At 39.1% G+C, this 14,061-nt stretch overlaps 1 protein-coding gene across 1 annotated transcript in view; it reads right to left on the bottom strand.

Annotated features, from left to right (window-relative positions):
- Positions 1 to 8,237: 8,237 nt before the first annotated feature.
- GCLC (glutamate-cysteine ligase catalytic subunit) overlaps positions 8,238 to 14,061 on the bottom strand; it is a 50,145-nt gene continuing 44,321 nt past the window's right edge. The window contains exons 13-16 of the mRNA XM_015070134.3: positions 11,643 to 11,724; positions 11,229 to 11,332; positions 11,032 to 11,152; positions 8,238 to 9,804 (exon numbers count right to left, since the gene is read on the bottom strand). Coding sequence (XP_014925620.1) covers positions 9,593 to 9,804; positions 11,032 to 11,152; positions 11,229 to 11,332; positions 11,643 to 11,724 — 519 coding nt within the window. The 3' untranslated portion in view covers positions 8,238 to 9,592. The remainder of the gene's footprint in view (positions 9,805 to 11,031; positions 11,153 to 11,228; positions 11,333 to 11,642; positions 11,725 to 14,061) is intronic.

Below are 14,061 nucleotides of genomic sequence, written 5' to 3'. Positions count from 1 at the left end.
AGATATATTGATGAATATGTTGCTAAGGCTAATGTTAAATAGATTATTTTGTTTTCTTATAGGAGTTTTATGGTTTCAGGTCTTACATTTAGGTCTTTAATCCATTTTGAGTTTATTTTTGTGTATAAGAAAGTGGTCCAGTTTCATTCATTTGCATGTAGGTGTCCAGTTTTCCCAGCAGCATTTATCGAAGAAAATACAGTTTTCTCCCCAATTGTATATTCTTGCCTCCTTTGTCATAGATTAATTAACTATATAAGAGTGATTTTAGGAGCATCTGGGTGTCTCAGATGGTTAAGCAACCGACTCTTGATTTTGGCTCAGGTCGTGGTCTTGCTGCTCGTGAGTTTGAGCTCTGCGTTGGGCTCTCCGCTGATAGCAAGGAGCCTGCTGTCTGCCTCCCTCACTCTCCCTCACTCTCTGCCCCTCCTGCTCGCTTGTGTGCACTCTCTCTCTCAAATAAATAAACATTAAAAATAAATAATAAATGGATGGAGACCTCATGAGAGTCTTCCAATAAAAAAAAATGGGCTTATTTTTGGGCTTTTTATTTTGTTCCATTGACTTATAGGTCTGTATTTATACCATACTGTTTTGAGTAATATAGCTTTGTAGTATATCTGGAAATCTGGTGTTGTGATACCTCCAGCTTTGTTCTTCCTTCTCCAGATTTCTTTGGTTATTTGACATATTTTGTAGTTCCAGACAAATTTTAGTATTTTTTGTTCTATTTCTATTTAAAATTCTATTGGTATTTTGAATCTACTGATTGCTTTGGATAGCACAGACATTTAATGATATTAATTTTTCCAATCCATAACCATGGTATGTCTTTCCATTTGTTTCTGTTATCTTCAATTTCTTACATCAGTGTTTTCTAGTTTTCAGAATACAGAGCTTTCACCGCTTTGGTGAAATTTATTCCTAGGTATTTTATTGTTTTTCATGCAGTTGTAAATGGAATTGTTTGTTAATCTTTTTCTGCTACTTCATTATTCATGTATAAAATGGAACCAATTTATGGTATTTTGTATCCTACAACTTTACTAAATTCATTTATTACTTTGAATAGTTTTTTTTGTGTGTGTGTGGAATCTTTAGCATTTTGTATGTATGGTATCATGCCATCTGCAAATAGTGACAGATTTACTTCTTCCTTACCAATTTGGATGGTTTATATTTCTTTTTCTTATCTAATTGTTGTGGCTAGTATTTCCAGTACTATCTACAATAAAAGTGGTGTGAGTGAATATCCTGGTCTTGTTTCTGATCTTAGAGGAAAAGCTTTCAGTTTGAAAGCCAAAATCAAGTCTCATCATTGAGTATGATATTATATGATACTAGCTGAGGGTTTTTCATGTATGGCCTTATTATTTTTGAGGTCTATTCCCTCTAACCCCATTTTGTTAAGGATTTTCATCATGAACAAATGTTGAATTTTGTCGAATGTTTTTTCAGCATCTATTGAGATGATCACATGATTTTTATTTTTTGTTTTGTTAATGTGGTGTATCACCTTAATTGATTTGCAAATATTGAACCATTCTTGCATTCCTGGAGTAAATACCACTTGGTTATGGTGAATAATCCTTTTAATGTATTGTTGAGTGTGGTTTGCTAATATTTTGTTGAGAATTTTTTCATCTGTTTATCAAGGATATTGGCCTGTAGCTTTTTTTTTGTTTTTTGTATAGGGTAATGCTGGCGTATAGAATGTATTTGGAACTTTTCCTTCCTCTTCTGTTTTTGGAACAGTTTGAGAAGAATAGGTATTAACTCTTCTGTACATGTTTGGTAGAATTCACCTATAAAGCCATCTAGTCCTGGACTTTTGTTTGTTGGAAGTTTTTTGATTACCAATTCAATTTTGTTTTTAGTAATTGGTTTGTTTAGATTTTCTATTTCTCCTGATTTAGTTTTGGAAGATAGTATGTTTTGAGGAATTCATCCATTTCTTCTTGGTTGTCCAATTTGGTGGCATATAATTTTTTGTAGTAGTCTCTTACTTATCCTTTGTATTTCTGTGGTGTCAATCATTACTTCTCCTCTTTCATTTCTGATTTTATTTATTTATATGGGTCCTTTCTCTTTTTTTCTTGATGAGTCAGCTAAAGTTTTTTCACTTTTATTTATCTTTTCAAAGAAGTAGCCCTTGGTTTCAGGGATCTTTTCTATTTCTTTTGAAAGTCTCTATGTCGTTAATTTCTGCTCTGTTCTTTATTATTACCTTCCTTCTACTAACCTTGGGATTTGTTCTTTTTCTAGTTCCTTTAAGTTTAGATTGTTTGAGATTTTTCTTGTTTCTCAAGGTGGACCTATCTCTATAAATTTTCCTCTTAGGACTGCTTTCACTGGATCCTAAAGATTTTGGACTGCTGTTGGGTGTTCATTTTCCTTTGTTTCCATGAATTTCTAAATTTCCTCTTTGATTTATTGGTTGACTCTTTCATTGTTTAGTAGCATGTTGTTTAACCTCCACATGTTTGTTTTCTTTCCAGTTTGTTTCTTGTAATTGATGTCGTTTCATATCACGGTGCCATAAAATGATGCTTGATATGATTTTAATCTCCTTAAATTTATTGAGACTTATTTTGTGGCCTAACGTGTGATCTCTCCTGGAGAATGTTCCATGTACACTTGAAAAGAATGTATATTCTGTCATTTTTAGATGGAATGTTCCATATATATTTGTTAAGTCTATCTGGCCTAATGTGTTGTTCAAAAATACTGCTTCCTTATTTATTTTCTGGCTGGCTGATCTATTCACTGAAGTAAGTGGGATGTTAAAGTCCCCTAATATCATTTTTTTACTGTCAGTTTCTCTGTTTATGTCTGTTAATATTTGGTTTATGTATTTAGGTGAGCCTATGTTATGTGCATAGATACTTAAAATCATTTTATCCTCTTCTCTGATCAATCTCTTTATCATTAGTAATGCCCTTATTTGTATCTTGTTACAATTATTGCTTTTTAAGTCAATTTTACCTGATATAAGTATTGCTAACCAGCTTTTTCTCTTCTTTGCCCCCTTCCATTGGCATGGAATATCTTTTCCATCCCCTTAAATTTCAGCCTGTATCTGTCTTTAGATCTGGAGTTTCTCGTACTCAAAAAAAACAAAAACAAAAAAACGGGTATTATTATTATCATCATCATCATCATCAACTTAGTCATCCTATGTCTTTTGATTGGAGCAATTAGGGCATTTACATTTATTTTATTATTTTTTTTAAATTTTCTTTTTTATTTTTTTAAAATTATATCCAAATTAGCATATAGTGAAACAATGATTTCAGGAGTAGATTCCTTAGTGCCCCTTACCCATTTAGCCCATCACCCCTCCTACAACCCTTCCAGTAACCCTCAGTTTGTTTTCCATATTTATGAGTCTCTCCTGTTTTGTCCCCTTCCCTGTTTTTATATTATTTTTATTTCCCTTCCCTTTTGTTCATCTGTTTTGTCTCTTAAAGTCTTCATATGAGTGAAGTTATATGATTTTTGCCTTTCTCTGACTAATTTCACTTAGCATAATACCCTCCAGTTCCATCCACGTAGTTGCAAATGGCAAGATTTCATTCTTTTTGACTGCCAAGCAATACTCCATTTATACACACACACACACACACACACACACACATTTTCTTTATCCATTCATCCATTGATGGACATTTGGGCTCTTTCCATACTTTGGCTATTGTTGATAGTGCTGCTATAAACATGGGGGTGCATGTGTCCCTTCGAAACAGCACACCTGTATCCTGTGGATAAAAGGGCATTCACATTTAAAGTAATTATTGGTAAGTATGTACTTATTGCCATTTTGTTAATTGTTTTTTGGTTATTTTTGCAGTTTTTCCCTTTTCCTTTCTACTTCTGTTTCTCTCTGTCCTCTTTCTTTATGATTGATGACTTTCTTTAGTGTTGTGCTTTTATTCTTTAAAGCTTTTTTTTTTTTTTTTTTTTTGTCTATTTAGGTTTTTGGCATGGTTAGCATGAGGTTCATATATAACATCCTAAGAATATAGCAGTCTATGTTGATTGTCATTTAAGTTCATTAAAATCACTAAATTTTTACTCCCCGCCTTTCACATTTTATGTATGTTGTCATATCTTACATCTTTAAAAAATCCCAACTAATTTTTAGATATAATTGATTTCACTACTTTGTCTTTTAACCTTCATACTAGCTTTGTGATTGCTTACTACCTGTACTGTATGTTTGCTTTTACTCATGAAATTTTTTCTTTTCATAATTTTCTTCCAATCATGACCTTTTCTTATCCACTTAAAGAAGTCCCTTTAATATTTTTTTATAAGGTTCACTTTGTAGTGATGAACCTTTTAAAACTTTTTTCTTTTTGGCTTGGGGAACTCTATTCTGTCCTTCGATTTTGAACGATAACATTGTCAGGTAGAGTATTCTTGGTTGTAAATTTTTTCCTTCAGCACTTTATTTTTATATTTATTTTTTTAATGTGTATTTATTTTTGACAGAGTGTGAGCAGGGGAGGGACAGAGAGAGAGGGAGACACAGAATCTGAAGCAGGCTCCAGGCTCTGAGCTGTTGGCACAAAGCCTGATGCAGGGCTTGAACTCACAAACCATGGGGTCACGACCTGAGCCAAAGTCAGATGCTTACCCAACTGAGCCATCCGGGTGTCACTCCTTCAGCACTTTAAATATATTGTTCCACTCCCTTCTGGCCTACAGTTTCTGCTGAAAACTCAGCTGATAGGCTTATGGCATTTCCTTACGTATGTAACTAGTTGCTTCTCAAAATCTTGCTTTCTCTTTGATCTTTGACATTTTAATTATTAGGTATTTTGGTGTGGACCTGTTTGGGTTCGTCTTGTTTGGAACTCTGTGCTTCCTCAACCTGGATGTATATTTTCTTCCCCAGATTAAACAATTCCCCAGCTATTATTAAAATGATTCTTCTGCCCCTTCCTCTCTTCTCCTTCTTGGACCCCTATAATGCAAGTGTTTGTGTGTTTGCAGTTCAAAGGATCTGTTAACATGTCCTCATTTTAAAAACATCTTTTTTCTTTTTGCTGTTCAGTGTAGGTGCTGTTACCATCCTCCAGTTCGCTGATCCTTTTTTCTGCATGCTCTAATCTATGAGGATTTTCCATAATATTTTTTATTTCAGTTATTTTTTTCAGCTCTGATTTTTTTAAATATTTACTATCTCTTGTTAACATTCTGAATTCATCCACTCTTCTCTCCAGTCCAGTGAGCATCTTTATGATCATTACTTTGAAGTCCTTATCAAGTAGGTTGGTTATCTCTGTTTCATTTCTTTTTCTGAGATTTTTGTCTTGTTTTTTCATTTGAAGCATATTCGTAGGTCTCATTTTGCTTGACTTTTTGTGTTTCTGTAAACTAGGTAGAATAGGTGCTTCTAAACTTGAAGGAGTGTTCTTGTGCATGGTTGTCTCCTGTGTAGGTTATGTGTGCCTGGTGACTTTGGCTGGCTGGAGGTGTGGCTGGCATGGGTAGGGGGTCCCAGGGCATTCTGGGTTGGGTCTGCTCTAGTGGTATGCCCAGAGCTGAAATGGGCATAGGCTGGAGCAGTTTCAAGGCTCTCTGCACAGAGTGTCTGTCCCCTGGCAGGACAGTTGAAGTGGGTGCAAGCTGGGGTGCCTCCAGGTGTTGCTCTCAGGAGGTGTTTTGGTGAGTGGCTGGAGTCCAGGTAGGGTACACGCTGTGGGGGAGGGGAGGTCACAGAGCACTCCACACAGGGAGTGTCCTGGCAGGGTGGCTGGAGCCAAGGTGAGTGCAGGTTAGGCGCCCTGGCAAGGTATGGGGAGCTGAAAGAGTGCAAAGCTGGGATGTTTTGAAATGTTTCGAGATGCTTTGTGCCTGGGTCACTTTGGTGAGATGGCTAGAGCTGTGTGTGTGTTCATTGCGAGTATCCTGGTGTGTGCCTCACTGGGGCCACTTTGGTGCAATGGCTGGGTGTGGTGTGAGCTTGGGGTTGGGACTCTGAGGTAGTGGGCTGGCTAGGATGTCTGGACCTGCACCTGTCCATGCTACTGATGTGGAAGGGGAATGCCAACTGTGGTGCTCACCAGGCTCCAACCCAGAGTTCCAGCAGCAGCCCCACCATTTGGCAGAGTTCGAGGGAGAGAGCTTTTATATTCTGGTTGCCTTTTTAAACCACAGCTTTTTTCTGCCCCCGGGAAGACAAACCTGGTCCCTGCTCCTCAGTACCCTCTCTCCCCACTGCAGCTCCCAGCATACGGGGTGGGGGTGCCTTTCATTACTGGGTGTCTCTCCCTCACTGTTCTCTCTGTGGTCTTTTGTGCTACAGCTGCTCAGTCAACCCGGGTCTTCAGGGAGCATTGTTCTATATATATAGGCATAAATTTGATGTATCCCCGGAGGGTGAATTCAGGGTTTTCCATCACCATGTCGTCTTGGACCAGAAAGTCTAGTCTTTCATTCATTGAGTTAATTTTTGTGTTTGGTGCAAAACAGTAGTCTAGTTTTTTCTTTTGCATGTGGCTAGCCAGTATTCCCAACACCATTTATCAAAGAGATGGTCCTTTTCCCATGGTCCATTCTTGGCTCTTTTGCCATAAATTAACCATATATGCATGGGGTTTTTTGGGGGGGGGGCAGGGTTAGTCTGTTTCATCAATCTGTGCTTTTATGCCAAATATCATACTATTTGGATTACTACAGCTTTGTAATATAGTTTGAAATCAGAACAAAGCTGGATGCACCATTGCTATATGTTAATACATCTTCCATACTTACCTTTGTAATGTTAAGAGAGAATGGGGCTTTAGGAATTATCCAGCTAGTTTCAATCTTACCAAGAAAACATGAATAGTCTGAAGAGTGTATTTTTCCCAGTCAAGGTTGCCTACCACAGTCTCTGTGTTTCCAAACCAGACCTCATCAATTTCTCTTCTAATTCACACTTCCTAAGTATCTCTTGGCATGTATGTTCAGAAGTGTTTATAGGGAATTTACACAAAAGCATAATGGAAGAGAGAGCAGCTGGTAAAACTGAGATGGTTTAACAAGGGAAGGAAGCTTTAACTTAAATGAAAAGCTTGTTAGCATCTATAAAAATCTTGCAATTAGGCAGCCTTTTCATTGTTCTGAAAAGGGCTCCTTATCTAAACCCACACCCCATCCTGGATGTCCACATGTCTCATGATTAATGTTTGTGGAGGTGGTTTAGAAAGAAGCGGCCAAGGCAGGCTTTCTCCCTTTTTAATGGAAAGGCTCATCAACAGCCTCAGGAATAAGCCAGATGGCAGGGGCAGGGGCAACCTGGGACTAGAAGCAGGCCTCTTAGTGATCCAGGAGACCTCATGGGCAGGAAACTAGACTTGGGTTAAGTAAATCCAGTTATACTCTAAGTGAGGATCTGAGAGTCAGAAACAGCTGTGGATGAGCCCAAATAGGGAGAAAGCCCTTTTTGCTCTTAATGCTTACCGTCCTGAGCCCCAAATCCTGAGTTGTCTGTTGCGTCCAGGGAGGGTAAAGCTCAGGAAGGGTGGTGTTACTTTCAATGTTCTGGGTTTCAGTAAGAGAAAAATCTAGGTACAACACATTAGAATTAGAAACAAGTGTCATTTGAGACCTAAACGGACATGTCTATAACTGAGGTCCAGAATGTGATCGAAGTCCTTTTTACTCAATGTGGCCCACAGAGCAGTAGCCATGTCTCCTGGGAGTTTGCTAGAAGTAGGGGAACATGGGCCCCACCCCAGGCCCGCTGAGCCAGAATGTGCACTTTACTAAGACCCCTACACATCCGTATGCAGATTAGTCTGACAAGTCCTGCCCTAGAGTCATTCAGATAAAGTCATCAGTGAGAAAAGTGAACTGACGAGATGAAGGACATTATTAGGGGCTGGGGTAGGAGAGAGATGCTGATCCAAAGATAAGAGTTGACAACAGCTCCCGGTCGGGCTTATTGATTCAGTCCTTGGTCTCCAGCTTCGAGTGCCCACAGCACCTAGGTGACCCAGTATTGCTCCGTGTGACCAGCCTGAAAGCCGCTTCCAGTGGTTCTTTCAGCCATTGAGCAAGTCCCTCCCCTGCCCCTAGGGGTTGACAGCCACTAAGGGAGCGAAGACACCTGCTTTGAGAGCAGGCTTCTTTCTAAAGACATCTGAGGACTGAAACAAGTAACCGTCACAGAAGATCTGGGCTAATTCTGATCCCCATCATGCTGCAGTTAGTTGTGGAACTCACACATTCAAGAGTTTTCAGAATGCTAATTCCATGTTTTATTTCCTCATACCACATTTAGTTCATCTGCCTTTTTACATCCTGATTTACACAAGCAAACTGCAAATGAAAAAACAGGCATTCTTTAATCCTCCAAAATACATGTATGAAACATAGCACAAACCCTAGTATTTATACATACACAGGCTTAGCTGAAGCAGCTTTATCGCGATTTGTTAAAATTAGCATTACAGTTTAAGTGTTTAGGCCTATAAAGGTTTGCATCATCTACTATACATAGTTATTTCAGAAGCAGTTAGGACTTAACTAATTGGGGGAAAAAAACCTTTAACAGAATGCACTAGTGACAATTGTGTAAACTTAAATTATTTACAATTAAACATGTAGGGTCCTGATTCACAAAACTTAGTGCACATCATGATTCATTTATGATTTTCACAGAGAAGATAAGCATTATGTAGAATATTCCCTTGGTAAAATCTAGAATGGTTTTTGGAAGAATGTCAATATGCTTACTGGAAACCAGATAAAGAGTAACAGAACAAAAATTTCAGAAACTGCATTTGGTTTGAAAATGTAAGTAGATAGCAGCAATCTGAATCCCCATGGGCCACAACACAAGGGCTGGTGCCATTGCTGACATTACTCTTGGTGTGTACAGGAGGACAAACAATTCTGCCCTTTAAAAAACAAACAAAATCACTTTCCCTAATCACCACAGGTGAACTAGGGATACCAGTCTCATAATGCCTAAATCAGCAAATTTAAAGAAAAAAAAGTACCTTCAGTTCAATGGACTTTAGAGGTGAAAGCTTGAGAAAGGGTGACCAACCTATTAACTATTCCAATTATAAAAGAAACATAGATTACCCTTGAAGCATTTCAATGGATTCGATAGTGATTTTAATTATACAACAAAGGAGACGACTCAGAATTCACAAGGCCACCTGTTTTTAAAATGAAGTGATAAATTTCAGTGAATCAGGTCCCTGGTAAAGGCTTTAAAAAAACCAAAAATTTACAGTAAACGCCTCCAACTCTGGAATGCAGGTATAGTACAGTCACCAGTACGTTACATTTACAAAACTGTTTAGTCAATAGGTGTTCCAGAGTAAGAAAATGTACAAGCCAGTTCACAGTGACTTTAGATACAAGGTTATTAAAATACGTTGTTAATCATAAAAATACTTTACTATGTACACGTACACTGTATAAACTCTAGATTTACCTACTGAAGGGAAGCCTCTAAATCCATTTCGGGCCGAGCGGCCCAAGACACAGGGCTGTTCTGGAACTTGGTCTTCATACCACTCATGGGCAGAGCATCACGCGGTCAGTTTTCAATAAAACAGCAATGTGTTTTTCCTTCTACAGAATGTCAGTTGGAAGGGTCCGTTTTACTTCCACTGTATTTCACTTTTCTAAACGCTGGTCCAAGTAACTCCGGGCACTCACACAATTCGTCTGCAATTTGGTTACACTTTAAGATGAGGCTATAGTTCATTTCATCAGTGATTACACTGTCTCGCTTATAGTCAGGATGGTTTGAGATAAACTCTCTCATCCATCTGGCAACTGTCATTAGTTCTCCTGGGGGAAAAAAATTAAGACAACATAAGAGAAGTGTGTTTGTTTTGTTTTGTAACTTGCCACTTAGTGACCAGCATAAACACAATCCTGAAGAAAAATCAGTATGACCTCCTGGTGTACCCACCAGAGGGTGGGGAGAAAGGTTTTCCAGAATAATTACTCCAGGGGAAGAATTTTAGGTTGCAGGCAGGTAACTAGAACACATGCGTCCCAAGGTTAGATGCACCCACTTGGGGACACAGCCACCTCTTCAGAAATGGGGAGCCACTAGCATGTCACAAAGACGAGGACTAGAGCTAACACTGCCTGCTGTGTGACAGGCAAGCTGGGGAGTGAGCAGATCGAAGTTCTCAGACAAGGGGACATTTTCTTTTCATTCTGTCTATACAAGAAGATGGTCTTAACTAGAGTGGTAATCATTTCACAATATATGTAAATCAAGCCGTCGTGCTGTGTACCACAGGGATCCATGTCCATTATTCCTCAAAAAAAACTGGAAAGAAATCAAAAAAGGGAACTAACACATGTACTGGAGCACATGTCCTCCTGTTTAGCTGAAGAGCTGCGACTGATGCAGGCACTGTAGGGTATGGAGTTCCCAGAACCATCTTTGATCAAAGAGGTGAAAAAAATAAGGAATAGTTAAGAATGAAGAGAGAGATTGGCAGATACACCATCTTTGGAGGGTGTATCCTTTGAGACTCCAGGAAGTTTATGGAAGCCTCAAGTGAAATGTAGATGACATTGTTACTCTTATTCACAGCTGACAGTTCCCTTGTGCCGGGCCCTTGGTAGGCATGGTTGGTCAATGTGATCTCAAAACAAAAAAGAGGATTCTGGGGTGCTCACTGTATGCAAGGTGGCTGAAGAAGCAGACATCGTGGCTGTCACTTATTTAACCTAGAGTTACTTAGCCCTATAGAGCTGTTGATGATGATGTCCAACAAATACAGCTTCCCATAAATGACTAAAAGGCAATTTAGATACTGTATTTCATTGTCCAAGATGCCATCAACTTAAAGATGCACCACTGCTTTATGAACTAGTAAGACAAAAAAGTTCTTATAATTAAAATGTCAATGATTATAAGGTGTCTCCTACTGCAGAGACCTCAATGTGAAAAATACACTGACAAAATATGGTATATTTGAAAAGACTACATTAAGAAACAATATTGTAAGATTCTGCCTCCATTAAGATTTCAAACAAAAGCAAAGGATACCATACCAGATGCTCTCTTCTTAATTAGCTTTAGGTAGTTCAGAATACTACATCTAGTGTCCACATCCACCTCCATGTTTTCAAGGTAAGAGTTCAGAATCGGGATCAGCCCAGGGAACACACCCTCCTAGGAGAAGCAGGACACATAATTAGTGCCCTGCCCACTGGTGCAGGTGGTGAGGTGCAATGGGCAGGGCCTCTACCTTCCCGTTGATGATGGTGTCTATGCTCATCAGGGTGTAGTCCTCCGTGGTCAGTTCTGAGGTGTTCTGGACCTTCCCGTAGCCATCCACCACAGTGTTCCCACCTGCCAGATGAAAGGATGGAGGAGCTTTAGGGGCTTGTGAAAGCCTAGAGTGAGTGACCCTGGGGTGCCTGACTGGCTCAGTAGGGTCAACATCCGACTCTTGATTTCAGCGCAGGTCATGATCTCAGGGTTCATGGGATCGAGCCCCATGTTGGACTCGGTGCTAACAGCCCAGGGCCAGCTTGGGATTCTCTCTCCCCCTCTGTTTGCCCCTCCCTGGCTGGCACATGCCTACACCACTTCTCTCAAGATAAACACTTAGAAAATAAAAATAAAATGAGTGACCCTAGAAATCCAAGAGAATGAATACCTTTGCAAATATCTTTCCTGAAATAAAACATTCCCCGCAAGACAGCATCTCGTTTCTGTGCAACTTTCATGTTTTCATCAACCTAAGGGAGAAAAATAATCACGGCTACATCAGAACATTCTTCATCCAACAGAGAAGGGGTGGTGCCTTCCTTGCTTTTGCAATTAAGACTCACCCCCTCAGAATTCTACTTTCACCTTCAATGCTTTCTGGTTGGAACAAGAGACTTCACTTTTTTGTAGGGCCTGGGTCATTCCAACACAGATTAGTATGTGCTTTTTACTAAGAATGAGAAAACTTTAAGAGAAGTTTACTTTAAAAAAAATCACAACAAAAACTTACATTCACATAGGCTGTCTGCATTTCAAAATACCTTTGTGACTGAACCTTGTAAGAAATCTGTGGAGGGCAGGTGGTTGGTTCTCTTCACACAGCACAGTGACTCACACAAGATGCCAGGGTTACAAAAAGCAAAGAACCCAGAGAACTTCTGGCTCAGTGCTATGCCTTCCCTACCACTAGGGTTTTGCTTTCCTCACTGGTGAGGAAAGGAAAAGAGTTGATAGGTAGTCAGATCTGGAATAAGATTAGTCCTCTAAGAACAGAGGGTCACCAGTATGTTTAGCGCTCTAAGAAGAGAGGGTTCAATCAGATAGTTCTGGCCACATCAACTATTCATGAGCCCCAATATTTTCTTTAAGAAGTACATACCCAGAAGACTGCTAGGTCATGTGGTATGCCCAGGTACACACCAGACCAGTTAAATCGGAGCTTTTCACTATGGGTCCCGAGTATCAGTGTCTTTATTTTCTATCAAAGCATCGGTGACACATAATGTTATGTTAGTTTCCAGTGTACAACACAGTGATTCAACAACTGTTGTGCTGTGTTCACTGCAAGTATAGCTCCCGTCTGTCATCATATGATACTATTACAGTATCATTGACTATATTCCCTATGCTTCTATCTTTCATCCCGGTGACTTATCCCATAACTGGAGCCTATACCTCCTACTGTCCTTCCCCATTTACTCACTTCCCCACTCCCTCCCCTTTGGCAACCATCAGTTCTCTGTATTTATGGGTCTGTTTTTTGTTCATTTTGCTTTTTTAGATTCCACTCAGAAGTGAAATCATAAGGTATTTGTCTTTCTCTGATTTAGGGATAATACTCTCTAGGTCCATCCACATTGTTGCAAATGGCAAGACCTCATTCTTTTTTATGGCTGAGCAATATTCCATTGTATATGTATATACCACATCTTTAATCCATCTATTGACGGGCACTTGAATTGCATCTGTATCTTGGCTACTGTAAATAATACTGCAATAAACATAGTAGGGGTATGTATCTTTTTGAATTAATATTTTCATGTTCTTTGGGTAAATACCCAACAGCTGAATTAACTGAATCCTATGGTAATTCCATTTTTAATTTTTTGAGGAACCTCCATACTGTTTTCCATAGTGGCTGCACCAATTTGCATTCCCACCAATAGTGCACAAGGGTTCCTTTTTCTCCACATCCTTGCCAACATTGTTATTTCTTGTCTTTTTAATTCTAGCCATTTGACAGGGGTAAAGTGGTATCTCACTGTGGTTTTCATTTGTATTTCCCTGATAATTAGTGATGCTGAAGAATTTTTCATGTCTGTTGGCCATCTGTATGTCTTCTTTGGAAAGATGTCTATTCAGGTCCTCTGTCCATTTTTTAATCAGATAGATTTGAAGTGGGTGGTTTTTTTTTTTTCTTTTTAAGTTTATTTATCTTGAAAGAGAGCAAGGAAGAGCGCATGCAAGCAGGAGAGGCAGGGTGAGAGGGAGAGAGAGAGAATCCCAAGCAGGCTCTGCACTGTCAGCACAGAGCCTGATGTGGGGCTCGATCCCATGAACTGTGAGATCACAACCTGAGCGAAAAATCAAGAGTCAGACACTTAACCGACTGAGCCACCCAGGCACCCCTCTTTTGGTGAGATTTTTAAACATATTTTGGATATTAAACCCTTATCACATATATCATTTGCAGATATATTCCCCTATTCAGTAGGTTGCCTTTTTGTTTTGCTGATGATTTTTTTTTTCTATGCAAAAGCTTTTTATTTTGAGGTAATCCCAATAGTTGTCTTTGGCTTTTCTTTGCCAGAGGAGACAAATCTAGACAAATATTGCTAACAGTACATGTTAAAGATTAATACTTATGCTTTCTTCTGAGTTTTATGGTTTCAGGTCTCACATTTAGGTCTTTAATCCTTGTTGAGCTGATTTTTGTGTATGAGGTAAGAAAGTCCAGTTTTCCCAACACCGTTTGTTGAGAAGACTGCCTTTTCCTGTATATTCTTGTCTCTTTTTTTGTCATAGATTGCATAAGAATGGGTTTATTTTGGACCTCTCTATTCTGTTCCATTCACCTATATGTCTAT

This window comes from Acinonyx jubatus, chromosome B2 (genome assembly GCF_027475565.1).
Source record: "Acinonyx jubatus isolate Ajub_Pintada_27869175 chromosome B2, VMU_Ajub_asm_v1.0, whole genome shotgun sequence".
Classification (NCBI taxonomy): Eukaryota; Metazoa; Chordata; class Mammalia; order Carnivora; family Felidae; genus Acinonyx; species Acinonyx jubatus.
The sequence above is the reverse complement of the archived record's forward strand: the minus strand, read 5'-3'. Positions and strand labels throughout refer to the sequence as shown.